This window comes from Physella acuta, unplaced genomic scaffold, assembly GCF_028476545.2.
Source record: "Physella acuta isolate Inbredline_101_S28 unplaced genomic scaffold, ASM2847654v3 ptg000896l, whole genome shotgun sequence".
Classification (NCBI taxonomy): Eukaryota; Metazoa; Mollusca; class Gastropoda; family Physidae; genus Physella; species Physella acuta.
The window spans coordinates 424,354-451,831 of record NW_026732413.1 but is presented as its reverse complement, the minus strand read 5'-3'; the positions used below and the strand labels follow the sequence as shown (position 1 = coordinate 451,831).

Genomic DNA, 27,478 nt, shown 5'->3' with positions numbered 1-27,478 from the left:
TTTTATTTTTATTATTTAAACGAGAAATATAATTGCAATTGGAATCCGTTTTTACAGTGGGATTTCAGTACCTACTTGAATCCTTTTAGACACCATAGCCTTTCGTTCTACACAGTTGACGTGATCTTTTGAAATGCGCATATTACACCTGTATATGCAAAATGGAGACGCAAATATGTTTTTGGCAGCCTTTCTAGAAAGACGTTACTTAAATATTTTTGTTTAGGCTTGCCTATCTATTTGCTACCAGATAGTAAATATTTATACCCTAACTCCAACCTTAGACATAAACGTAACTTAAAACCTAACTAAACTTTAAACCATAGCCTATCCTAATCTTACATGATGAGGATAGGATTATATATATATATATATATATATATATATATATATATATATATATATATATATATATATATATATATATATATATATATATATATATATTGAATAGCAAAGTAAAAATATGAATGGATGTTGCTGAAGTAAATTCAAAAGTCCAACGCTAGAATTATTCTAGAAGTGTTTCCCCACCTCCGCCCCGCTCGACTTGCCCCGCCCACTGCACTACAATCTCAGGTAGAGTCTACTAAATACCACCCCCCCCCTTCCACCGCAATACCACCATAAATACCACTAGACAACCCTTAAAGGTACATTTTCTTTGACTGTCAAGTTGAACTGTTTATGGAAATAAACGACCCGTAACGACCCTGCTCCATTCCTGACTTGGCACTTCCTTTCCAGTCCAGTCGAACCAATATTGGTGTCAGCAAGTGTTTGCTGTGGGCTCGTTTATTTTTGGATTTCTGCGTCGTTACGTGACTCCTCTGGTAAGTTAAAATTGACTCAAATCGTGTATTTTGTACTCTTGCTTCATATGTAACTTATATTGTGTATCTTGTTCTCTTGTTTCTTGAATTCATATGTAAAACATTCCGTGTATTTTAACTATTGCTAGAAAGTCATTCCGTGTATTTTAACTACTGTTAGAAAGTCATACGGTGAATTTTAAGTCTTTAACTCCTTTTAGATAGCCAAACCGAAAGTCACGAGTTCGAACATCTCTCTAGAGGCCGGTCATCGGATCATGGTTCCATCTCTCAGCCAGGTTTAAACCCAATTTCTGATCGATCATTTATATTCATAAACCGAGTCATAGAATAGTAGTACCAGGAGTCTCGATGTTTTTTATTATTATTCCAACGTGTATGTAGTAGGTCTATTCCCTAGGTAAATATTTTACCACTGAACCGCTGACATGATCCCATAACTAGACACTCAAGTAACCTTAGGTCGAATCTTCTAAGCAACAGGGGCGGAACTACTCCGCCAGACCCCGTAATGTGGGGGGGGGGGGGGGTCAGGCCGTTTAGAGGGCCCAGTTCCGACAAAAAAAAACCAATGCATTATTTTCATAAGAAAAGTTTATCGTGCATCTGATAGGATTTTTGTAAAAAAACAAAAACAAGTCTACTATAGCAGTGATTGTTGTTTTTCTTACAGGGGGAGCTTTTTTTTCTAGTTCCGCCACTGCTAGGCAAACTGGTCACCTACTCGAATTTATAAGGGCATTAACAAAACAAACCTAATCGGTTTACGTGCTAACCTAAACAGTCATTTCCCCACATATTCAAATCTAATTTTAGTTTAAATTTTTTCCCGTTTACCGCTCTGTTTCTCAGTATCATTTTACCAGTAGACTTGGCAGTGTAATTTAAACCTCAAAATTCTCGAACCCCCACCTCCTCCTTCCCTGCCCCACCTTCCCGCCTCATCCAACCCCGAAAATCCCCCCCCCCTCCCCCATTAACCCATTTTGTCACAGGTATGTGTACCTTGCCATAAGTTAAAGTGCAGTACCTTTGTTGTCTTGTAGTGGGCACTGAGGTCTGCATATCAATGATGGCATCCCTCGTTGCCTATATAATATACTTTAAACCTTTATAGTGAGTCAGCGACACAATATTTGGTTAACTTCAGTTTTAGTATCAAGTAAACGTAAAATCGGCAGATGAGATAGTTTAAGTGGATGGTGAGATATGTAGCGTGGATAGTGAGATATGTGACGTATATGGTGAGATGTGGCGTGGATAGTGAGATATGTGACGTATATGGTGAGATATGTGGCGTGGATAGTGAGATATGTGACGTATATGGTGAGATATGTGACGTATATGGTGAGATATGTGGCGTGGATAGTGAGATATGTGACGTTTATGGTGAGATATGTGGCGTGGATAGTGAGATATGTGACGTATATGGTGAGATATGTGACGTGGATAGGGAGATATGACGTGGATGGTGAGATGTATGAGGTGGATTGTGAGATATGTGACGTCGATTATGAGGTATGTGACGTCGATTGTGATATATGTGACGTCGATTGTGATATATGTGACGTCAATTGTGAGATATGTGTCGTGGATGGTGAAATATGTGTCGTCGATTGTGAGATATGTGACGTCGATTGTGAGATATGTGACGTCGATTGTGAGATATATGACGCGGGTGGGGAGATTGTGTCCCCACCCCTCCTTCATCGACTTTAAAAAAAATCACTTCTGGCAGGTGTGCGAACATTTTTTTTTTACCGCTAAAAAATAATCAAATCAACAACTATAGCCTGTATCGATTAGCTATCAATATGACAGCTTATAATTACCTGTCGGAAGTGACGTACAAGCTACCTGCCGACGTTACCTGTGTCACGTGTCTACGTCTAGACACGTTTATAGTAATCAATATAAATAGTTCTCGTTAGATAGCCATGCCATTAAGGCACGCTCTGCGCTATTGCAACAACTGTTTTACTTGTGTTCTGTCTTATTGTTCAACCCCCATATCCACCATTTTAACAAGTGTGTGTGAGGTGGGGGGGGGGGGGGTGTAGGCGGTTGAGCCTTCAAGTGGGCTCACCATTCACCTACCTTAACTATCCCATTGTTACCTGTGTGTATGTGGGTGGGGGGGGGCTGTATTTATGTGTGACTGGGTGTACGTGTGTGTGTGTGTGTGTGTTTGTGTGTGTGGTGTGTGGGGGGGGCTGTATTTATGTGTGACTGGGTGTACGTGTGTGTGTTTGTGTGTGTGTGTGTGTGTTTGGGTGTGTGTGTGTGTGTGTGTGTGTGGTGCAGCTAATGAGACAGTAAACCCAGATCTTAGCTAGCCGAACACTTGTTAGGTAAACTTTGGTAAACTCCCCAATCATTAGCAAGGCCTACATATTACCCTGGTACTTAAGAGTCGTAACCGTCAATTGGGGCTAAGCTTACCTGTAGGTTCAGCTAATAGACTAGAGATAGTTGAGGTTCTATAGATTCCACGGTAGGTTCAGCTAATAGAATGGAGACGGTTGAGGTGGGTGAAATAGGCGTAAATTTAAAACCAGGGTTTGACATTTCCAACCTAATGTTACAAACAAAGAAAATATGTTTGTTTATTTACTCACTATTGTAGCGATATGCACGACCACCGCCCTCCCCGCCCACATCTTGGTGAAGCTGAAAGAATATATAACCTCTACAGAAAATATATGATTTAATTTTAAAAAAATGTCCGCCGCCCATTGGACGTTTCAAATGCCCCCCCCCCCCCCCCGTCCTGGAGGAACAAAACATTGGTCAGTGTGGAGACAGTGAGGGGGGGGCTAATACAGTCGTGGGTAGAACAGACAGACCTTACTAGATACCAGGTGGCACTGAGATGGCAGACACGGACGGAACTGACCGTTTAGCACGCGAGATATCGTGTGACCGTTTATTTACAATGTCGTCTCGTGATTGGGTCCTGCCAGACTGTACTAGCAATTTTTAGCACCAACGTGGCTATTTAACATTGCCAGATTTTGGGTGGATTTCTCTGGGTTTTTTTTAATGACGTCAAACATTGTTTTTTTAACGCTTCACATTAATGACAGTACATAATCTCAGCGTTCTATTTCAATGTTGGCGTTAATATTTATGTGCAATAGAGGTGTGTGTGTGTGTGTGTTATTGGCGGGGGAGGGGGGATGGATACAACCACGTTGTTTATTTAGCACAAATATCGCCCTGTAATCAGCTGTTATATAAATCTTGAAAAGTATTCTGTCAAGAACGGTCCCTAGCTATAATTTGGGATTTACTATTTAGAGTGGCGAAACAAGGGAGAGTGGTGATAAGCTGGGCATATGACATCCCCCACCCCCGTTGCTCACTGAACCCCGAGCCTTACCTGGATATTTTTTTAATGCGAGTGTCTAACACTGTAAATAAATTAATTTGAAAAAAAAATTATAGCTAACTAATTAAAGCAAATAATATTAACTGATGTTAATTATTTAAAAAAAAACTAAATCGACCAAGATAATATCTGCACGTTTGCAAGTAATAGGGTCAATTATCTGTATCCCCACCCCTCCGAACAGTATTTCTTTTTGAATTTTTTTTCTGGGGGTGGGGGGGTTGATATTTTCGGGGGCGGTCGGTGGGGGGGGCGGATATTGGTAAGAGTATATATTTTCTATATAAATTCCATTTCGTTCAGGAGGGCGGTAGACTTTCTTCGGGGGGGGGGGGGGGTGTGGCTAATGATTTATAGACCCCTAATCATTGTTTTGGTGCTCTTTATTGTGTTTTTGTTTTCATGCCTGTACACTATATTTATCCGTAAAATGTATCGATTTTGTTGTTTCAAGGATACACAATCACCTGTTATGAGACCGCTGTCAAACTGTGTTATGTGCTAGTCATATGAAGTTATGAGATATGGCATGGCTTGCACTTTGACTGCCGCGTTGACGCGCATATGTTGTTTATTGTTTTATACCACCACTCGAGTTCAGCTGTCTCCAACTTTCAACAGGGACAATAGCTGTCTCGGTCTACACAGCTATTGCCTTATGGGGCATACTGAGGTAGGGGAGGGCTACTGTGTGATGTGCCTGACTGTAGCCCAAGCTATTGTTAAACAAGATTGAGTGGTTATTGTATATTTTATACCCAGTGGTATGTTTGAGATATCAGACCAGTCGAATGGTGAATATCGTTTTAACATGCGGTAGGTCTAATACGTTGATGATTTTGTTTTCTTGCGACTATATGACAATAAACTCTCAGAAAATAGGGGTGTTAGATACATTTGTAGTTATATAATATCGTTTTATTGTGATGTTTACTTAGTTTAGGGTCAGAGTTTCTTCCAGTTATCTGAGCTCCCCCCCCCCCCAAGGAAATCTAACACCCTTCACCCCCCCCCCCCGAACGAAAAGGAATTTATAAAAACATATACTTTTACCAGTGTCCGCCCCCCCCCCCCGGAAAATGTTGCCCCCCCCCCCCCGAAAAGATCAAGTGCCAACCCCCTCCCCCCCCCCACCCCCCGAGAAAAAAGTCTGGAAGAAACACTTGTTAGGGTTTAGGCTAAAGTAAAATTTGGGTTTGGGATAAGGTTAATCTAAACATTAGCAGGAGGAAATATTGGTTCGTAGTTTACCAGCAGCAACTCAACACCCCCATTTTATGGAAGATTCCATTACAGCGACATAATGAGGCAGTGTTCTGAAAAAATACCCTCAGATATTGAATACATTTTCGCCACGCGCTTCGTAATTGACAAAACAAAAAACACACAGGTCACCTGTTTCCGTTTTGCTCACCACGCATGCGCACATCGCTTCAACTTCAGCAACTTCTGGTTTCAAAAAAACACTTGACACGTCACTTAAATTGTATTTTAGCCAACGATATGTTAACTGTAACTAAAGAGACACACAGGCAGACGACAGTTGCAGACGTTGGGAGGTCGTGTTAAATATTTCTCCACTTGCTTAGCCAGAGTTTGAGATAAAAACGGCAGTCACGAATGACTGGTGTGTCACCAACCTAGGATTAATATTACAATTTCTATAGAACGGGAGAATGGAGCACGATGCAGGAGGGTGTCAAAGTGTGTTCCGCCCAGCAGGCAAAATGATATACAGAAATCACTGAACGAAATCAGGAACAGTTCAAGATGGATTATTGTGTCGTCTATTGAGACGTGTAAGTAGTTGTGGTTGTGTTGGTGTGGGTATGATGTGGATGCGGTATTGGTGTCGAGTTTACTTGAAATAAAGACTAGATCTACATCTTCACCAACACCACGCCAAACATCCACAGAGCATCGAAAAACATAGGAAACAACAAAACAGCATTGTCAACAATATGCATCAATTTCACATCATCAATTACAAAATCACATCAACTGCAACATCGTAAATTCATCAATTTCACATTAACATCTACTAAAACATCACCTCTATATCAACAACACATTAACACTTACTTCAGTATCATCGTCTATTTTAATGAGTTTTTAATGTCAGTTGAGATACGCAGATGTGGTTTATGTGTTATTGTTTTTAACTCATCTAAACATTTTTGCCCAATAGTCTTGTAATGATACCAAAGGTGATTGGTGTTGAAATTTTGGTTTTGTGGTTCTTTCACAATAATTTAAATGTAAGCCCTAGTTTGACAACATTATTTGAGTGATGTAAAATGAATTATATCGCCGTGTTTTATACACACACACACACACACATATATATATATATGTATATATATATATGTATATATATATACATATATATATATATATATATATATATATATATATATATATATATATATATATATATATATATATATGTATATATATATATATATATATATATATATGTATATATATATGTATATATATATATATATATATATATATATATATATATATATATATATATATATATATATATATGCAAGCTTACCACCCCTATGCGCCATTAGCTCCGCTACTAATACAAAAACGATTTGAAAAACTGATTACAAACATAAATGTGTGTCCGCAGCTTTAAGTCGTATCAACTCCTCAACGAAGCAATATCGATGACTAGTTCCAAAAGCAATTATGTTAAGCAAGTTACGAGGATGAACATAGGCCATAAAACTTCCGGGTTTCTTTCATGGATTTCCCGGAAAAGCCAAAAAACCTCGAAAAAAATGCAGTTTTTGGCCCATATCTCGGCAACCAGACCACTTAGCGACTTGAAACATGTACCAATCGATTTCTGCTATAATTTAGAACAATATTGCCGAAGAAATTTTTTGAATTAATTAAAATTTGGACCGAATTAGTAGGCATATTTATCCAACCACACCACACGCGTCATCACGTTCAATAGCTGCGCCATCACGTTCAATGGCTGCGTCATCACGTTCAGTAGGCGCGCAATGGTTTTTAGTCATGTAACTCTATTGTAAATAAAACATGTAAAATACTAAAAAAAAATTAATAAAAAACGTTATAATAACTAACTAATGGTTTTACTAACCCTGCTCTTGATTTACGCTACGACAGAGCTATTTTTAGATAACATAAGGAAATTGCGCTAAAATTGTCACTAGACTTTTTATTACCTTGTTTTCTAAAAGCAGCGCTATTAAATGTGTTTTACGTGTTAGATTTTATCTTATATCTCTGCAAATAGCTTTGCTATGTTTTCTATGGGGGAGGTAATTAGCGATCTTCTTCAACGTGATGCCAATCACTTAATTCACTTTGAAATTAGAAATATTTTCTTAGTACCAAATTGTTTCGCGATTTGAGAGTTTGTGAGGGGATGATAACGAGTTTTGAACTACTTGAAAAAAATTATGTGGGATGGTATTTTTTGAACATGTTAAATAGCGTTACAAATGTATATCGGTGTTTCAAACTTCTCCAATTTCTGAAATGCCAAAAACGGTCTTGTTTTTTTATTTTTAAAAAAATAAAACAACTTCAAACCAGGAAATTTTAAAACTATGTTTGGAAATCAGGAAAGTTAATATATATATATATATATATCGAATCGTGTATTCCGGCTACACCGGAAATTGACACCATAATAACATCATAAGTGGGTGATTCCTAAAGTGGAATCACCAAAATATACACATGCAAAAATAATTAACTTCATGCGTTGCTAGACTCAGTGGCAAGAATGATCTCTCCTTCTTTTTGTTGGTTTACAATGGAAATAGTGTTACAAAAATATATATTTTATGTAGATCCGTATTGGCTCTGGCTAATGGCTTATACATGGTCCCATTCTCACACGCACCAACAGGCAGGAGTTAAACGTAAACAAATACACACACACACATACACACACCAGCATGCGATAGTTGAACGTAAACAAGAAAGTTGACCGTCATGATTCACTGGTTTACGGGTCACACCCGTGACTAGCCTCCCTTGAATGCTGGGACCCACTTTGATTACACCGACTTGTACACAAGTTCAAGGGTTCCCTGCCGCTGTTCCCCATTTGTTCCCCTGTAAAATTACCATCAAGCGGGCCACATTTTGAGAACCGTCACGCACTTGAAGCCACTTCAAAGTTGAAACAATGAGATTGTGTACTGCTACTGCTCTACGATGCGAATCTACAGAAATAGATCACAGGGCTTCACATTTAACATGAGTAATTATGTTCCTCCTTGTTTCCTAGCCAAAATATCTTGTCACTGTGAACAATGTCTGTTCGTTTGTCTGCGCTGTGATGCTATTTTCACTCTCCATTAAGTCAATACATCCTGTCAATGTCTGTCTATGCTTCTGTCCACGTCCGTCTGTCAATTTCCAGCATGCTGTCTGTCTATTTCTGGCCTGCTGTCTGTCATTCCTATTTCGGTATTCATTCTGTTTATCTCTCAGTCTATCTGTAATAGCTGTCCAAGCTGTCTGTCCACGACTGTCCATGCTGTGTACACAAAGTAGCGGTCAGTGGCATCACGTGGTCTACCAGTACACAACACCACCAAGTTTTAACACATTTTGTGCTTTCATCAGAACAAAGATCGTGTAATTTGTAACTTTGCTATACTAAAAGAAAAGGAAGAGAAACAGCTCTGTTGAGACTTAACGATTGGATGTTTTTTAAATTACCATTTTACTACGAAGATTGCATTTGTTGTCAGCACCCCCCACCCCCCACCCCCCATTGCGTTCCCAAACAACTGACATACACATATTAGTAGATACTTTCCCAAACCACTCACTCACTCGCTCTCTCGCTCACTCACTCACTCACTTACATAAACACACACACTCGTCAGACACCACCTCTAAATTTCTCGCTATATTTCCCTATTTCTCCCTGTCCCTACACCCACATAACACTCACACATCACACACATATGCCTCACACTTCACACGCGAGTTAAAGAAACCATTTAACATCAGGTTACCGTGACCTGCTACGTCTCACAATACGACGGTTCACCTAACTCATGTATTTACCGGTATTGTCAACCTGGCATTCTGAGGGGCGCCCCACTGAAAGGCACCCAACTGAGAGCCACCCCCCCCACTGAGGGCACCCAACTGAGGCTCCCATCCCAACTGAGGGGCACCCAACTATGGGCCCCGCCCCAATTAAATGGCGCCCAACCTTTACCCCGCTACCACTGGCAGCAACATCTGATCACAGTTCAGCCGATCGATAAAATCAGATCACAACACAAGATCGATAAAAAGGACTTAACGTCAAGGGAGTCTATGTGACAGAAGATCCCCCTTTGTATGGCCTATTCAACAGGCTGGCATAGAGAAATAAAAATCTCATTGTGAACGTGAGACATTGTTTTCGTTACTTTATAGACCACGTACGGCTACTTTATACTAGATACATTAAAGTACATTTATAGTACTACTTATTGCTGAGCATCTTTCTTGTTTAGATTTTTTAAATTTAAAAATATCGTTTATTTTCAGTACAAATGGATTTTCCTTTTATTTTTCATTTTAAATTGTCGTTTTTTTTTTATTTTTGTAAGCAGCCATTGTGTTAATTAAATAAAATAGTATTAAAAAATAAAAAAAAACCCACACCAAATGAGATTTAATATGTTGTTGTTAATGGGATCAATTCTCATGTAGGTGCAAACAAATACAGCGCACTTAATGTGGTCCGTGTCATCAATCATTACAATCCATCTTTCTACATGTCTCAAAGATTTTTTTATCGTGTAAACGATTCCAATCCAGCATTTTAAGTGTTTCGAAAATTCCATATCGTGTGAACGATTCCAATCCAACTTTTTTAGTGTCTCAAATATTTCTTATCTTGTAAACGATTCCAATCCAAATTTTTACGTGTCTCAAAGTTTTCTTATCGTGTAAACGATTCCAATCCAACTTTTTAACTGTCTCAAAGATTTCTCTTCGGTGCCACGTTTATACAAACATTACCCGTGGAGTCAATAACCCGATCATAAATCTAGCGTGACCCCGGGGTGGCGGGGGTAGGGTGGGTTGGGTTACACAAAGTCCACACCTTGTTTTTATGTTGTGGAACAGACGTCGAGTTCAACAGTTGATTTAGTGGCACTCAAGGGCTGGACGCTGATCTGATCGAACTGTAGAAGGATTTGTTGCTGGAACCAGGGCTGGTAGACATGGCATTGTTCGTGGCACCAGGGGAGGTACACTCGTCGACTTGTTAGGGGGGGCAAGGAAGGTAGACTTGTCGTTTTGTTGGGGGGGGGGGGGCAGAGGAGGTAGACTTGTCGACTTCTTAGGCATTGCTCGTGGCACTAGGGGAGGTACACTTGTTGGGGGGGGGGGTGCACTTGTCGTTTTGTTGGGGGGGGGGGGCGGGGTACATTTGTCGTTTTGTTGGGGGGGGGGGGCATGGGAGGTACACGTCGCTTTGTTGGAGGGATGGGGAGAGGTACACTTGTTGTTTTGTTGGGGGGAGGGGGCAGGGAGGGCACACTCGTCGACTTTTTAAGGGTTGCAGGGTGGGCAAGGAAGGTAGTTTTGTCGTTTTGTTGGGGGGTGGGGGGGGGGGCACAGAGTAGGTAGACTTGTCGACTTCTTAGTGGGGGGGGGGCTTTTTATTTTTGTTGGTGATCCCAGGGTGATAGACTTGTCATTTTTTTAAGTGATCGGAAGAGGTAAATTAGTCATTTTTTTGTTTTGATCACTTTATCGATACCCAGAATTTTTTTTTCTGATCAGGTTAATGGACATATACTTTTAAAAGTGCGCCTATCGCTTAAAACTGTATTTGTTAAATCTGAATGGAAAAAGTACAAACCTTTTCTAAAATGTTTTTTTACCCGTTCATGTGTAATTGTCGACCTCGACTCAGTAATTACCACCGCTTCAAAAAAAGTACCCCATATCATGTAACAAGCTTAGCGACCAACCAAAAATGTTATCTTTTAGCGATGACCTTCTATTTGTATCCAAAATGTCAGCCCCCCCCCCTCCTCCGCAATGTTTTAATTAGGCCTACAACGTAGTTAGCAGCCTAGGCCTAGTGGGTTAATTATTTTTTTTGTTTCGTTTAGTTTGACGAAGCTAGTTTTTATTACGTCGGTGGATTGTGTTTTGATTCAACTATTAGTTTTTGTACAGTTCGATGAGTGTCAATTAATTTTTATATAGCGACAAGAATGTGCTGTTATTCAACTGTAATTTTTTTTTGTTAAAGTCCCTAAACCTTCTGTAATTCAAGGCGTGATTTTTTTTTGTTCTTCTCCAGTTACCACCTCGCAAAAGAATAAAAACCATTTATCTACATCGTTTGAATAAAAACCAATAATCTACATAGATTGTGTGTGTGTGGGGTGAGGGTGGAGGGGGGACAGGCAGCTAATACAACCTTTTGTGCGTGTGTGTGGGGTGGGGGGGGGGTGGCAGGCAGCTAATACAGCCAGCTGATACAATCTTGTGTGTGTGGTGGGGGGGGGGGGAAGAGCAGCCAGCTAATACAGTCTTCCATTTGATGAGCTTGGCGCGGATATTAAATTATTTTTGAATCGTTTTGCCAGTCTTAGAATAGAACTCCATAGACTTGTGCCGATGTAGAAGTCTGAAAACAAATGCTTTGGGCTACATTTGCTGGGGTAAAGATCAAGAACTGATTGTGAATAACACTCGTGTGATCTGTTGATACACTGCTGTGTGTTTGGGGGAAATGAGGCGAAGAGATATCAGCTTTGGAAGGCCATACATAGGACACTCGTATAAAATGTTAGCCAGAGTTAGGACCTGTTACGGTGCGTGATTCGCTTTAGTGCTCCGAAATAATTTGAATAGTTGTTAACCGACTGGTATATTGAAAAAGTGCACGTTGTTTAACAATATAAACACAAAAATGGTGGGAGGCGAAGTAAGTGAAGTACCCATACAGTCTATAGGACAGTTGATGTAATGTACCTTAAGGTATATCGGACAGTTCATGTAATGTACCTTAAGGTCTATAAGAACGATGAAGTAACATAACTTAATGTCTATAGGACAAATGAAGTAACGTACTCTAAAGTTCTATAGGAACGATGAAGTAATGTACCTTAAGGTCTATAGTACAGTTGAAGGAAAGTACCTTACGGTCTATAGGAACGATGAAGTAATGTACCTTAAGGTCTATAGGACAGTTGAAGGAAAGTACCTTAAGGTCTATAGTACAGTTGAAGTAATGTACCTTAAGGTCTATAGGAACGATGAAGTAATGTACCTGAAGGTCTATCGGACAGTTGAAGGAAAGTACCTGAAGGTCTATATGACAGTTGAAGGAAAGGACCTGAAGGTCTATAGGACAGTTGAAGGAAAGTACCTGAAGGTCTATATGACAGTTGAAGGAAAGGACCTGAAGGTCTATCGGACAGTTGAAGGAAAGTACCTGAAGGTCTATATGACAGTTGAAGGAAAGTACCTGAAGGTCTATATGACAGTTGAAGGAAAGGACCTGAAGGTCTATAGGACAGTTGAAGGAAAGTACCTGAAGGTCTATATGACAGTTGAAGGAAAGTACCTGAAGGTCTATATGACAGTTGAAGGAAAGGACCTGAAGGTCTATAGGACAGTTGAAGGAAAGTACCTGAAGGTCTATAGGACAGTTGAAGGAAAGTACCTGAAGGTCTATAGTACAGTTGAAGGAAAGGACCTGAAGGTCTATAGGACAGTTGAAGGAAAGTACCTGAAGGTCTATAGGACAGTTGAAGGAAAGGACCTGAAGGTCTATATGACAGTTGAAGGAAAGTACCTTAAGGTCTATAGGACAGTTGAAGGAAAGTACCTGAAGGTCTATAGTACAGTTGAAGGAAAGGACCTGAAGGTCTATAGGACAGTTGAAGGAAAGGGCCTGAAGGTCTATAGAACAGTTGAAGGAAAGTACCTTAAGGTCTATAGAACAGTTGAAGGAAAGTACCTTAAGGTCTATCGGACAGTTGAAGGAAAGGACCTGAAGGTCTATAGAACAGTTGAAGGAAAGTACCTGAAGGTCTATAGAACAGTTGAAGGAAAGTACCTTAAGGTCTATAGAACAGTTGAAGGAAAGTACCTTAAGGTCTATCGGACAGTTGAAGGAAAGTACCTTAAGGTCTATAGAACAGTTGAAGGAAAGTACCTTAAGGTCTATAGAACAGTTGAAGGAAAGTACCTTAAGGTCTATCGGACAGTTGAAGGAAAGTACCTGAAGGTCTATAGTACAGTTGAAGGAAAGTACCTTAAGGTCTATAGGACAGTTGAAGGAAAGGACCTGAAGGTCTATAGTACAGTTGAAGGAAAGTACCTTAAGGTCTATAGGACAGTTGAAGGAAAGGACCTGAAGGTCTATAGAACAGTTGAAGGAAAGTACCTTAAGGTCTATAGGACAGTTGAAAGAAAGGGCCCTTAAATTGTACCAGTTACACTGCTGGCTATACCCTACGTTAAATCTTGAATCATGACAGTTAATGACGTAAGTGGTGCGACAGCTTGTGACGTAATCAGGTGTTAGCGACACCTCGTAATGTAACCAATGTGATGCCAGCGCCCCCCCCCCCCCCCCTCCCCAGCGGTATAAGACAAGGGTAGTAACTTAAGCCTCGGAAACAGCTCGCTAACCTAATTACATTCTTTAGACAAAGATCCCTAAAATAAAATAAAAATATATGTAGTAAATTATCTATCAAAATGTGTCACTTGTTCAGTCCTGCGTGTAACATGTTTGACAAAATGCCGTCCAGGGGGGGGGGGGATCATTGACTTATGTCTGGCGTGATGTGTTACGTGTTGTAATGACGAGGATTAATATCCCGGCACTACCATTAAAGACAATTAAATATTCAAATTTGGAAGTTTTTAAAACTGTATACCCAGCCACTGTACAATTGTTACCGCAATTGAATAAATTGAATAAATTGAATAAATTGTTATCTTAGCTCTACAATCCAATCGTAGACTGTACAATTATCGCTCAGCTGTATAATCCAATCATTGATTATAATATTATCACGGCAGGCTAATGTAGCGGGGGAAATATTTTAATTACGGCTCGCGGGAGTCGCTGTTGACAATACCGTAAAATATTCATTAAGATTGATTGAATCTTAAGAGGTCAATTTTCAAAGAGGTGGCGCGATTTTGCTTGAGTAAACCACTATACTATACACAAAACGTACTTGATACGTCATATGCAATTTTTCATGTTACATTTATCTTTATAATATTCGTATCTGAGTATAATGCTTATCATGCTGACATGTTGGTGTCATCCAGTGCCACATGTTGGTGTCATCTAGTGTCACACTACATGTTGGTGTCATCCAGTGCCACACTACATGTTGGTGTCATCCAGTGCCACACTACATGTTGGTGTCATCAAGTGCCACACTACATGTTGGTGTCTTCCAGTGCTACATGTTGGTGTCATCCAGTGTCACATGTTGGTGTCATCCACTGCCACACTACATGTTGGTGTCATTCACTGCCACACTACATGTTGTTGTCATCCAGTGCCACACTACATGTTGGTGTCATCCACTGCCACATGTTGGTGTCATCTAGTGTCACACTACATGTTGGTGTCATCTAATGCCACACTACATGTTGGTGTCATCCAGTGCCACACTACATGTTGGTGTCATTTAATGCCACAGTGCATGTTGGTGTCATCCAGTGCCACACTACATGTTGGTGTCATCTAATGCCACACTACATGTTGGTGTCATTTAATGCCACAGTGCATGTTGGTGTCATCCAGTGCCACACTACATGTTGGTGTCATCTAGTGCCACACTACATGTTGGTGTCATCCAGTGCCACACTACATGTTGGTGTCATCTAGTGCCACACTACATGTCGGTGTCATCCACTGCCACACTACATGTTGGTGTCATCCTGTGCCACATGTTGGTGTCATCCAGTGCCACATGTTGTTGTCATCCACTGCCACACTACATGTTGGTGTCATCCACTGCCACACTACATGTTGGTGTCATCCTGTGCCACATGTTGGTGTCATCCAGTGCCACATGTTGTTGTCATCCACTGCCACACTACATGTTGGTGTCATCTAATGCCACACTACATGTTGGTGTCATCCAGTGCCATACTACATGTCGGTGTCATCTACTGCCACACTACATGTTGGTGTCATCCAGTGCCACACTACATGTTGGTGTCATCCAGTGCCACACTACATGTTGGTGTCATCCACTGCCACACTACATGTTGGTGTCATCTAGTGCCACACTACATGTTGGTGTCATCCTGTGCCACACTACATGTTGGTGTCATCCACTGCCACACTACATGTTGGTGTCATCCAGTGTCACACTACATGTTGGTGTCATCCAGTGCCACACTACATGTTAGTGTCATCCAGTGTCACATGTTGGTGTCATCCAGTGTCACACTACATTTTGGTGTCATCCAGTGCCACACTACAAGTTGGTGTCATCCAGTGCCACATGTTGGTGTCATCCAGTGCCACATGTTGGTGTCATCCAGTGCCACACTACATGTTGGTGTCATCCACTGCCACATGTTGGTGTCATCCAGTGCCACACTACATGTTGGTGTCATTCACTGCCACACTACATGTTGGTGTCATCCAGTGCCACACTACATGTTGGTGCCATCCAGTGTCACACTACATGTTGGTGTCATCCAGTGCCACATCTTGATGTCATCCAGTATTATATAACATATTGATGTCATTTAAGGCCATTCTTAAGTTTCTATAGAACCCCACTATTTTCCCCATCACATTACATGTTCTAAGCCATTTCGCCCCACCCACAAGATTTATTCCAGCACACATCCGCCTTAACTGCCCCGCCCTGGCACTTGAGGTGGAACACATGCGACACACTCTGACATTTTGTCTTATATAAGGCAGCCCTAAGTCGTCTAATGCTAGACAGCCCGCCCCCCACCCCCACCCCGGGTCGTCTAATGCCAGACAGCCCCCCCACCCCCACCCTAGACGTCTAATGCTAGACAGCCCGTCCCCCGTCCCACCCCACCCCTCTCTAAAACCCTGAATTTGTAGTGCAGGCTTGGCCATAAAAAAAAGTGATATTTGGGTTTAAAAAAATAACTTTGTCGTGTGAGTTTAAGTGAGAGTTAGATTATTTTTTTTGTAACTTGAGAAACGATATTATAAAACCATTGTTAGTCTTTATACGGACCTATATTTGTTTTTAAAATAATTTTTTAGTTATATCATAACGCTACTAGTGGATTAGCCGACCTCTGGCGTACAGTTTGGAATAGTTTAGAGCATGTTTCACTCATTTAAAAAAAAAAAAAAAAAGCTAAGACCATTTCTTGTCTAGACGCAATGTTCAACTGTTAAACCATTTCTTGTCTAGACACTACTCGCTCAGTTACCGCAAATAAGCATCGACCCATTCTATTTTTAGAACATCGTGCGGATTAATTATTAACGCCCTTAAAGGTAAATCACAGGTAGCTAATTATAGAAGTTTTACCTTTTGCGCAGATAATCTTCGTGACTTCATTTGGTACCCAATTAAAACATTGAAACATAATTACCTGGGGTTAATTAATCAGATTTTACTTAGCGCCTGCAGTCTTACACGTGAATAAAACGAGTGAGTACACCGTAGAGTCACACGATTGCATGAGTAACGTGATATTTGTCTCGGTTTTAAGTAAGTGCCCGAGTGATTGGGTTTTACAGTACGAGATGTAAACACTTGTTAACGTGTGAAGATGAAGGACAGTTTCTCTCAAGTAAGATTCAGTAGGCATGTCAACATATGCCCCCCTGTCACTATACGGGCCATTGTCACTATATGGGCCATTGTCACTGTCATTATATGGGCCATTGTCACTGTCACTATATGGGCCATTGTCACTGTCACTATATGGGCCATTGTCACTGTCATTATATGGGCCATTGTCACTGTCACTATATGGGCCATTGTCACTGTCATTATATGGGCCATTGTCACTGTCATTATATGGGCCATTGTCAATGTCACTATATGACCCTTTGTCACTGTCACTATATGGGCCATTGTCACTGTCATTATATGGGCCATTGTCACTGTCATTATATGGGCCATTGTCACTGTCATTATATGGGCCATTGTCACTGTCATTATATGGCCCATTGTCGCTGTCACTATATGGGCCATTGTCACTGTCATTATATGGCCCATTGTCACTGTCACTCTATGGCCCATTGTCACTGTCACTATATAGCCCATTGTCACTGACATTATATGGGCCATTGTCACTGTCACTGTATAGCTCATTGTCACTGTCACTATATAGCCCATTGTCACTGTCATTATATGGGCCATTGTCACTGTCACTATATGGCCCATTGTCACTGTCACTATATGGGCCATTGTCACTGTCATTATATGGGCCATTGTCACTGTCACTATATGGGCCATTGTCACTGTCATTATATGGGCCATTGTCACTGTCATTATATGGGCCATTGTCAATGTCACTATATGACCCTTTGTCACTGTCACTATATGGGCCATTGTCACTGTCATTATATGGGCCATTGTCACTGTCATTATATGGGCCATTGTCACTGTCATTATATGGGCCATTGTCACTGTCATTATATGGCCCATTGTCACTGTCACTATATGGGCCATTGTCACTGTCATTATATGGCCCATTGTCACTGTCACTCTATGGCACATTGTCACTGTCACTATATAGCCCATTGTCACTGTCATTATATGGGCCATTGTCACTGTCACTGTATAGCTCATTGTCACTGTCACTATATAGCCCATTGTCACTGTCATTATATGGGCCATTGTCACTGTCACTATATGGCCCATTGTCACTGTCATTATATAGCCCATTGTCACTGTCACCATATGGGCCATTGTCACTGTCACTCTAGGGCCCAATGTCACTGTCACTATATGACCCTTTGTCACTGTCACTATATGGGCCATTGTCACTGTCATTATATGGGCCATTGTCACTGTCACTATATGGCCCATTGTCACTGTCATTATATGGGCCATTGTCACTGTCATTATATGGGCCATTGTCACTGTCATTATATGGCCCATTGTCATTGTCACTATATGGGCCATTGTCACTGTCATTATATGGCCCATTGTCAATGTCACTCTATGGCCCATTGTCACTGTCACTATATAGCCCATTGTCACTGTCATTATATGGGCCATTGTCACTGTCACTGTATAGCTCATTGTCACTGTCACTATATAGCCCATTGTCACTGTCATTATATGGGCCATTGTCACTGTCACTATATGGCCCATTGTCACTGTCATTATACGGCCCATTGTCACTGTCACTCTATGGCCCATTGTCACTGTCACTATATGGCCCATTGTCACTGTCATTATATAGCTCATTGTCACTGTCACCATATGGGCCATTGTCACTGTCACTCTAGGGCCCAATGTCACTGTCACTATATGACCCTTTGTCACTGTCACTATATGGGCCATTGTCACTGTCATTATATGGGCCATTGTCACTGTCACTATATGGCCCATTGTCACTGTCATTATATGGGCCATTGTCACTGTCATTATATGGGCCATTGTCACTGTCATTATATGGCCCATTGTCATTGTCACTATATGGGCCATTGTCACTGTCATTATATGGCCCATTGTCAATGTCACTCTATGGCCCATTGTCACTGTCACTATATAGCCCATTGTCACTGTCATTATATGGGCCATTGTCACTGTCACTGTATAGCTCATTGTCACTGTCACTATATAGCCCATTGTCACTGTCATTATATGGGCCATTGTCACTGTCACTATATGGCCCATTGTCACTGTCATTATACGGCCCATTGTCACTGTCACTCTATGGCCCATTGTCACTGTCACTATATGGCCCATTGTCACTGTCATTATATAGCTCATTGTCACTGTCACCATATGGGCCATTGTCACTGTCACTCTAGGGCCCAATGTCACTGTCATTATATGGGCCATTGTCACTGTCACTATATAGCCCATTGTCACTGTCATTATATGGGCCATCGTCACTGTCACTCTATGGCCCAATGTCACTGTCACTATATGGCCCATTGTCACTGTCAATATGACCATATTGTTACTGAATCATATGGCGTATTGTCACACATGGTTTTATGAATGGTGTTGACAAACTAAGTACACAATTTTTTTTTACTCTCTCATCCCCAACCCCCCCCCCCATACACACACACTCACTCCCCATCACCGGCTCCTCACACCACCCTCACACCGTTATCTTGTACTTTAACACAACAATGCCGTGTTTTCGTCCTAGCCCAACCCGTTATCTCAACGGTTCCCAGGTTGTTTTCGTGTGTACCCCGTAATGAAACCTTTTAAAACATTTTGCCGTAACGCTGTTTGCTTATCAACGTATTTCCCGCCTATCGTTTGCAAAATACTTTTTATTGTGAATGTTAAGTAATCTTTTAAAATCACTTACTTAGACAAATAAAATTCACAAAATATTCGGGTTTGACTTTTTTTTACAGTTATATTCTGCCTACATACAACACTTAAATCCTTAATACCGTTAAAAATTTAAAATGTTAAAATATCTTTAAAAATGGCTCTTCGTTATCTAAAAGTGTAGCATATCAGTGGAGTAGGAAATAATTTGTCGTCATGTATTGGGGGGGGGGGGGGGGGTGGAGCTTTAAAATTAAAATGTTCACACATATGTATATATATAAATATATATATATATATATATATATAAACATGTATATGGAATGACACTTAAACATATCTTAACTACACCATTCTATCAATTTAGCCTATCTACATGTGATACTTAGAATCCGGAAGTAAAATACATTTGAGTTGCTCTTCCAACTCTTTGTTGCAATTGTCACATAGCTGATAACACATTAATGAGTGCTTCATGTACAATCTAGTTGTAAAGCTATTGGGTTCGTCATTGGCTTTATTTGATTAGAATTTCTGAAGATATTGTTTTCGTTTGTTTGAAAGTGTCATACAATAACATAACATATCACACATCAACATATCCTTGATCAAAACACCATACGTTATAAGATTATTTATCAGAAGTTTATTCATCAACGGAATATTCATCGACATATTATAATTCATCAGCAGATCTTCAAGAGCAAATCATTCACCAAACACCAAACAGACCACAAGCAAAACGATAACGTTCTGTTAATGTAAATGAAAACAATGAACTCTGGACTTTGTAGAAGCTCAACAGCTCTGTAGTTACCTACTATCTGTTGCTACTCTCCATGACTGCGCGTACTACCGAGACGTTAAGCTTAAGTGCATAAAGTCAATGTATCATTGTAGCTCATATAAACATAACACGAAAATGTATACACTTTTGTTTTGCTTTTTAATGAAGTAGAATCTAGTAATTTTTATATAACGTGTATGTTAAGCACTATGCCCACTAAAAAGTGGTCAGACTACATTGTAACCAATTAGAACTGACCACACCCAAACATAGGTGAGCAAATTGTTGAGCCTCTCTTCCATTGTTTTCTCTCCTCAGACACGCATCGCTTCTAACAAAAATATTCATTGACAAAAATTAAAGAGAGCCAAACAATGGCGGCGTGTTATGACGTCACGGAGGAAGGAGGATAGAACCGAAACCGGCCAGAATTTTTTTATTTTTCTCATTTTTTGTTCTCTGTGCAGGCGTGATGTCACCTTGACCTTGTGTTTGTGAATTATTTATGTTTTCGTTGCACTTGGAGCAGCCGAAAGGGCCTGATTTGGAAGAGTACGACAACAGGTCGATGGTTCGATCTAAATTTTTCAACTTTCAAATTAAAGGGAGAAAACTGGCTAATATTTATACTTTAAATATCAAACAATCTTATTAAACAATTCTCCTTTTTTATATAAACATTTAATATTTGACAACAAAGATTAAAATGTGCTTATAAAACTTATGCGTCAAGTTAATAAGCTGAGTAGTTTCGGCATTTGATACATCGTCAGTCACTATGGGTTTCACAGTGCCAATGCGCATGCTCAAGAAAGGTCTTCCTTTCATCGCCTTCGGGTCGGTCCTGATGCTGCTCCTGGTCCAGCTCCCCGCCACCTTCAAGCCTCTCGTCCTCTCCTGGAAGAACGAGGAGCTCGTGCGGACGCTGCAAGACTTGCAGAAAACCCAGAGGCTGAACTCGGCGCTTCAGCTTCAGGCAATGAACGCCAGCAACCTCCTCTCTCAGAACAGCAGCACTCTGGAAGGATCCGAGCTTCCCCGAACAACCAGACTTTGGTTCGACAGTCGACCGGACGTCAATGCCTCAACGATGGATTTATTCGAACACCAGTTTTTTCTGGGCTACATCATTGAAAATCCGGATCTCTGCAACGAGGAAAAGGTAGACATTTTAATTTACGTCCATTCAGCTGTCAGTCACAGGGAAGAGAGGCGTGGCATCCGGGAATCTTGGGCTAACACCCAGATCTTCACGGATATAAGTATTAAAAGGATTTTCATCCTGGGCAAGGCGGAGGACACGCTCCAGCAGTTGCACGTCGATACGGAGTACTCCGCTTACGGGGATATCGTGCAGGGGAACTTCCTGGACACGTTCAAGAACCTGACCTACAAGGCGCTCACGATGCTGGCCTGGGTCAACACGCACTGCTCGCAGGCGCGGTATATTATGAAAGCAGACGACGACATGTTTGTTGACACGTTCAGGGTCGTGCGGGAGCTGGTCCCCAAACTGTCGGTAATGCCGTCTGGCGTGGCGTGCGACCACAAGACGGATATGCCCATTCCTCGTGAGCACGGCAGATGGTACGTGCCGGATTCGCTGTTGCCTAACCGCACAACATGGCCGCCATTTTGTTCTGGGTATTTCACGCTCATGACCGGAAACGTGATTCCAAAATTACTGGAAGCTTCTTTTAACGTCGAGGACTTTGTCCCGATTGATGACGCTTACCTCTACGGGTTGCTTTGCGAGGGAAATGTTACCATGGAGATTTACAACATCCATGGCCAGATTTCTCCCAGCGAGAGACCAGATCCAGTGGAAGAAATCCAAGTCAACAATAAATTCGAGTTTTTAGCGTTCCGCTCCAAGATGGCGTCAGATTTCAGGAGACTTTGGTCGGCTCGCTCACACAAGCTGACGGAGTGGGAGCAGGCGCACAGCTTTTTCGCCCGCACTTTTCAAAAAGACCAGTCGGTAGTTATTTTTTGAGGCGGATGTCTCAGGTTCGAATACTCATCTGAACGCAAATCCTCAACATTTGGTTTAGTGATATTTTATGCTATATATTGTATTTAATTTATAGGTTTCTTTAGACTATACTTTGTATTTATTTTATAAGTATGGTTGGCTTTATTTTACATTTATTTTATTGGTATGTTTAGGCTATATTTTTTTTTAATGATAGGTTTGACTACACGTTGTATATGTTTTAATGATATCCTGTTTTAGTTATAAGTTAGATTATTCACTTTTGTATTGGTTTTATTTATAAGTAAGATGACCTTATTTCAAATGTATGTTTATGTTAACTTTACAATTGTTTTTTACCTGAACAGTATATAACACGTGTAGCCTTAATAACTATGGCATTTCCATTTCCTATCCCGGGTTTGAGTCGGTGGGACGTTCCTACATCCACTCAGCTCTGGGGGGGGGGGGGGTACCTGACTCACATTTACAGAGAGTAAAGATGACTGGGCATATAACTGCTCACACTGTCCCCTCGCAAACCGAGGTCATAGAAACAGTTCAAAAAGTATAACTTTAACTGAATTATAGTTACAGCCCTAATACAGATGAAGTCCAAATATAGCTGAATCTGTAACATAACTTCAGCCCTAATCCAATGTTGCATGTATTTGCATATTTGATGTAACAGTATGATAATTAATATAACATATGCCCACATGTATGATGTATTTGATATTACATGTATACATACATACATACATACATATATATATATATATATATATATATATATATATATATATATATATATATATATATATATATATATATATATATATATATATATATATATATATATATGTATATATATATATATATATATATATATATATATATATATATATATATATATATATATATATATATATATATATATATATATATATATATATATGTATGTATATATATGTATATATATATATATACATTTATAAGCATATTTTTAGCATATTAATATTTTATGACATACTTAAAGTAGGCCTCAACCATGTAGCTGGTAGAGTAAATCCAATGTTGACTTATTTAATTAACAATGGGTCTTTTGTTTAATAATGGGACGTAATGTAGTATGAAGAGACAGACGCGCTATGAGGAAACATATTCTTTGACGTAATTTAAGGAAACAGTGTAGGCAATAGTGACGTAATTTAAGGAATCACTTAAAATTTTATGACTTAACTTCACGAAACACAATCTTTTTGTTAATTTACTTGATAGTAAACCTATTTCAGGATTTTAATTGAACACAGACTGGTCTCCGAAACTACCTAAAGAAGACTGAACTAAATACGTGCATGTGTTCATATGTCAAGATTTAGTGCCTTATCGTCACAATATAGTGTTTAACTTTTACGCAAAGTTTGATACAAAAAGAAGACATTCCAATACATGGACCCAGAGTTGTCTATCATTCCAATCTTATTTGTGGCACTTGTACAATGCAACTGAATATTAATCATATATTTAAGATATTTACAAACCTGACTTGTATAATAATAAAATGTCTCTTTTTTGCATTTATAAATTATTATTTAAATGGCTTGTTAACGTTGGGGGATTTTTAAAAACTATTACATAATCCAATCGTTAATCCCCGTATCATATTTTAGTTTTAAATTTTCAAGCTGATCGTTCAGAAATCAATTGTTCTGCGATTTACCAGTAATCTAACGCTAAGATCTAGAGTTGTCTCCCTTAGGCGTTTCGTGTTACCTTTTAAACATGACATTTTTATTTATTTCTTATGCTATCTTGTTTCTTACTTCACATTTTTTCTTTGATGATAGATATATTTGTTGTTGGTTAACCATAAAAGTCAATACCTGCGATGAGAACACAGGAGTGAGGTTTATTAATGAGATTTTGATGTAGCTTTCTGACGTTACGGTTCTAGGGGTATGAGCACAGCAAGTTTGGAGTTTGAAAAGATGGTGATGTGATGTAACTGAAAAACTCATTAAAGGGATGGGGGTTATAGGGCTGGTAAGTAGGTCACCAACCAGTTCTACGGCTCAATAAAACCTGCATGAGCCATAGAACTGGTGACCTACTTACCAGCCCTATTGTGGGAGAGTATTTTTGAGAAAATATGGGGGGGGGGAGGTTGGGGGGGGGGGGGGTTAGGGAGAGGTAGAAGGGAGAGGGTAGCGTTGGCATGATGTTACATATTTACAAGGGAGAGGTCATGTCATGTTCACACAAGGGAGGTTATGTTTATAAAGAAGGGTGGATTGGTGTTTGGATGGTCAGATAGGTGATGACGTGACATCTTAAGATTGGTGGTCACATAAGATCCTTAGATTAGGGGTCACATGACATGTTTAGATTGGGGGTCACATGACATCTTTAGATTGGGGGTCACATGACATCTTTAGATTGGGGGTCACATGACATCTTTAGATTGGGGGTTACATAAGATCCTTAGATTAGGGGTCACTTGACATCCTTAGATTGGGGGTCACATAAGATCCTTAGATTAGGGGTCACATGACATCCTTAGATTGGGGGTCACATAAGATCCTTACATTGGGGTTAACAACATCTTTAGATTGGGGGTCACATGACATGTTTAGATTGGGGGTCACATGACATCTTTAGATTGGGGGTCACATGACATCTTTAGATTGGGTGTCACATGACATCTTTTAGATTGGGGGTCACATGACATCTTTAGATTGGGGGTTACATAAGATCCTTAGATTAGGGGTCACATGACATCCTTAGATTGGGGGTTACATAAGATCCTTAGATTAGGGGTCACATGACATCCTTAGATTGGGGGTCACATAAGATCCTTACATTGGGGTTCACAACATCCTTAGATTGGGGGTCACATGACATCTTTAGATTGGGGGTCACATGACATCTTTAGATTGGGGGTCACATGACATCTTTAGATTGGGGGTCACATGACATGTTTAGATTGGGGGTCAAATGACAAGTTTAGATTGTGGGTCCAATGACATCCTTAGATCTGGGTTCAAATGACGATTTTAGATCGCGGATCACATGACATCGCTAGCTTGGGGATCATTGGACATATTTAGATCACGTAACGTGGTCACGTGGCATCTTCAGACTGGGATCTCGTGATATGTTTATATTGGGGGGTTACGTAACGTCTTTATAAGGGGATCACATGACATGTTTAGATTGGGGATCATGTGACATTTTTAGATTGGGGGATCATGTGATATGTTTAGATTGGGGATCATTTGTGATATGTTTAGATTGTGGACCATGTGATATGTTTAGATTGGGGATCATGTGATATGTTTAGATTAGGGATTATATAACATGTTTAGATTATGGGGCCAATGTCCAACTCATGTTACTCCGACAGTAAATACCATTTCTTGCCTTACATTGCAATATCAACTTTCCAAAGATCCATTGTGTTCTCTTTTTACTTTTCCCTTATCGAGGGGGCATAGCCACGGCGGTACCTTTAAATCTGCATTATTTTCTTTTAATTTGTTTTTTGAAGATTGCATTATACTATGGTGCTATGTGAGGGAATATATGTGGGAGATATTTATATGTTGTCTCACGTTTGCTTCGCAAGTTGAGGCTGAGTATGAATGTGATTTAAGAAACTATTTTTATTTTACTTTTCAAACCATTGCCTTGTAGCTTATTTTAAAAAAATAAATAAAAGCGTTACTAAAAAATAAGACGCAGTTTGTCATTTGTATGCAATGTTTATGTACAATTTTGTTATAATGAGACCATCTTCAATATGAAATGCATTTATAAAGATATTTGTTGTTAGGCAGCGTACAACGGCGGAAAGTGGCCAGATCATTATTATTTACATTGGCGAAACAAGAGTTCATAATTATTTTTTTCAATATTTAAATTAAATATTTAAAAACGCTAAGAAATTGTATAATAATTTTTTTTTTACTCTGCAGATTATAATCCATAAATATTTCTATCAACCCGATATGTTATGGGAGACCAACTGAATCTAGATTGGCTATGATTTAATCGGAACCCACTTTTATGATCTCTAGTTCACACTTCTCTCCCTCTCCCGACAACACTCATTTACAACTAGCGTACCCACCCCTCCCCCCTTCCAAGTCACAGCGATGCAAAGAAAAAATACACCAACGCTTGTTTTGATAACAATTTACATTGTGTCATTTTTATCAAAACTTATTATTCGTTTAATTTTGGAAAACATTTCAAAGTGTCAGTTAAATTGTATGTATTTATTCAAGTGCTTGTGGATACCCGATCACACACCGATGTCAATATGAGAAGCACAGACTCTCCAATTCTAGTCCTTCACGCTGAACTGGCACAACTCTGTATGAGAGTTTGGTGTATCGGGTATTTTTAGACGTGTGGATTTGTATTGGAAGACTCAAGTTATTGAATCGTTAACAAGGGCGGCTCTACTATTCTTGGATCGTAGTTGTTGGGGCGCCGGTTTGTCCACACTACCCCCCATACGCCCCATGTTAAACTGTACGAAAACATTGTGTGTACCTTGATCACCATCCGCTAGGATAAGTTTGGACATACCTCGGCAAAAAAATCAAGTCTCAGGGGCTGCCCGTATTGTTCTTGGGAGCTACTTGTTACACTACTGGAGGGCTGCTGGGTGCCTCTCCTGATTCGATGTAGTCATTGTTTCTAGTAGCCCACCGCATCCCTCGTGTAGGGCGCTCTCTAAAAAGAATGTGGGCGCCATAATGTATGTTATGGGGGTTCCTGGGGCATTCTGGATCACACGACCATCAGGACACCGTCCCTCCTATTTGTATGTTTTTGTTATTGAATAAACCTGCACTTGAGTGTACTCAACAACTTCGCAAAATATCATGGCGATCGGATGAATGGTGTAGTAATGGTTCCGAGAAAAATGCGCAAATGGTAAACTGCGCAACGGAAACTGCGCTAACAGAAAAAATGCGCCAATAC

General features: G+C 40.1%; 1 protein-coding gene and 1 pseudogene across 1 annotated transcript; both read left to right on the top strand.

Moving 5' to 3' along the window:
• The window catches only part of LOC131952944 (beta-1,3-galactosyltransferase 1-like), a 54,540-nt pseudogene that overhangs the window by 12,421 nt on the left and 14,641 nt on the right, over nucleotides 1–27,478 (top strand).
• Nucleotides 645–22,656, top strand: LOC131952945 (beta-1,3-galactosyltransferase 5). The gene is made up of 2 exons (XM_059315881.1): nucleotides 645–833; nucleotides 20,827–22,656. Exon 2 carries the CDS (start codon nucleotides 21,287–21,289, stop codon nucleotides 22,502–22,504), a length of 1,218 nt encoding a protein of 405 aa, XP_059171864.1. The 5' UTR covers nucleotides 645–833; nucleotides 20,827–21,286; the 3' UTR covers nucleotides 22,505–22,656.

Excerpts from the sequence above, each read along its gene's own strand:
- LOC131952945 (XM_059315881.1), top strand. The coding sequence starts at position 21,287 with ATGGGTTTCACAGTGCCAATGCGCATGCTCAAGAAAGGTCTTCCTTTC.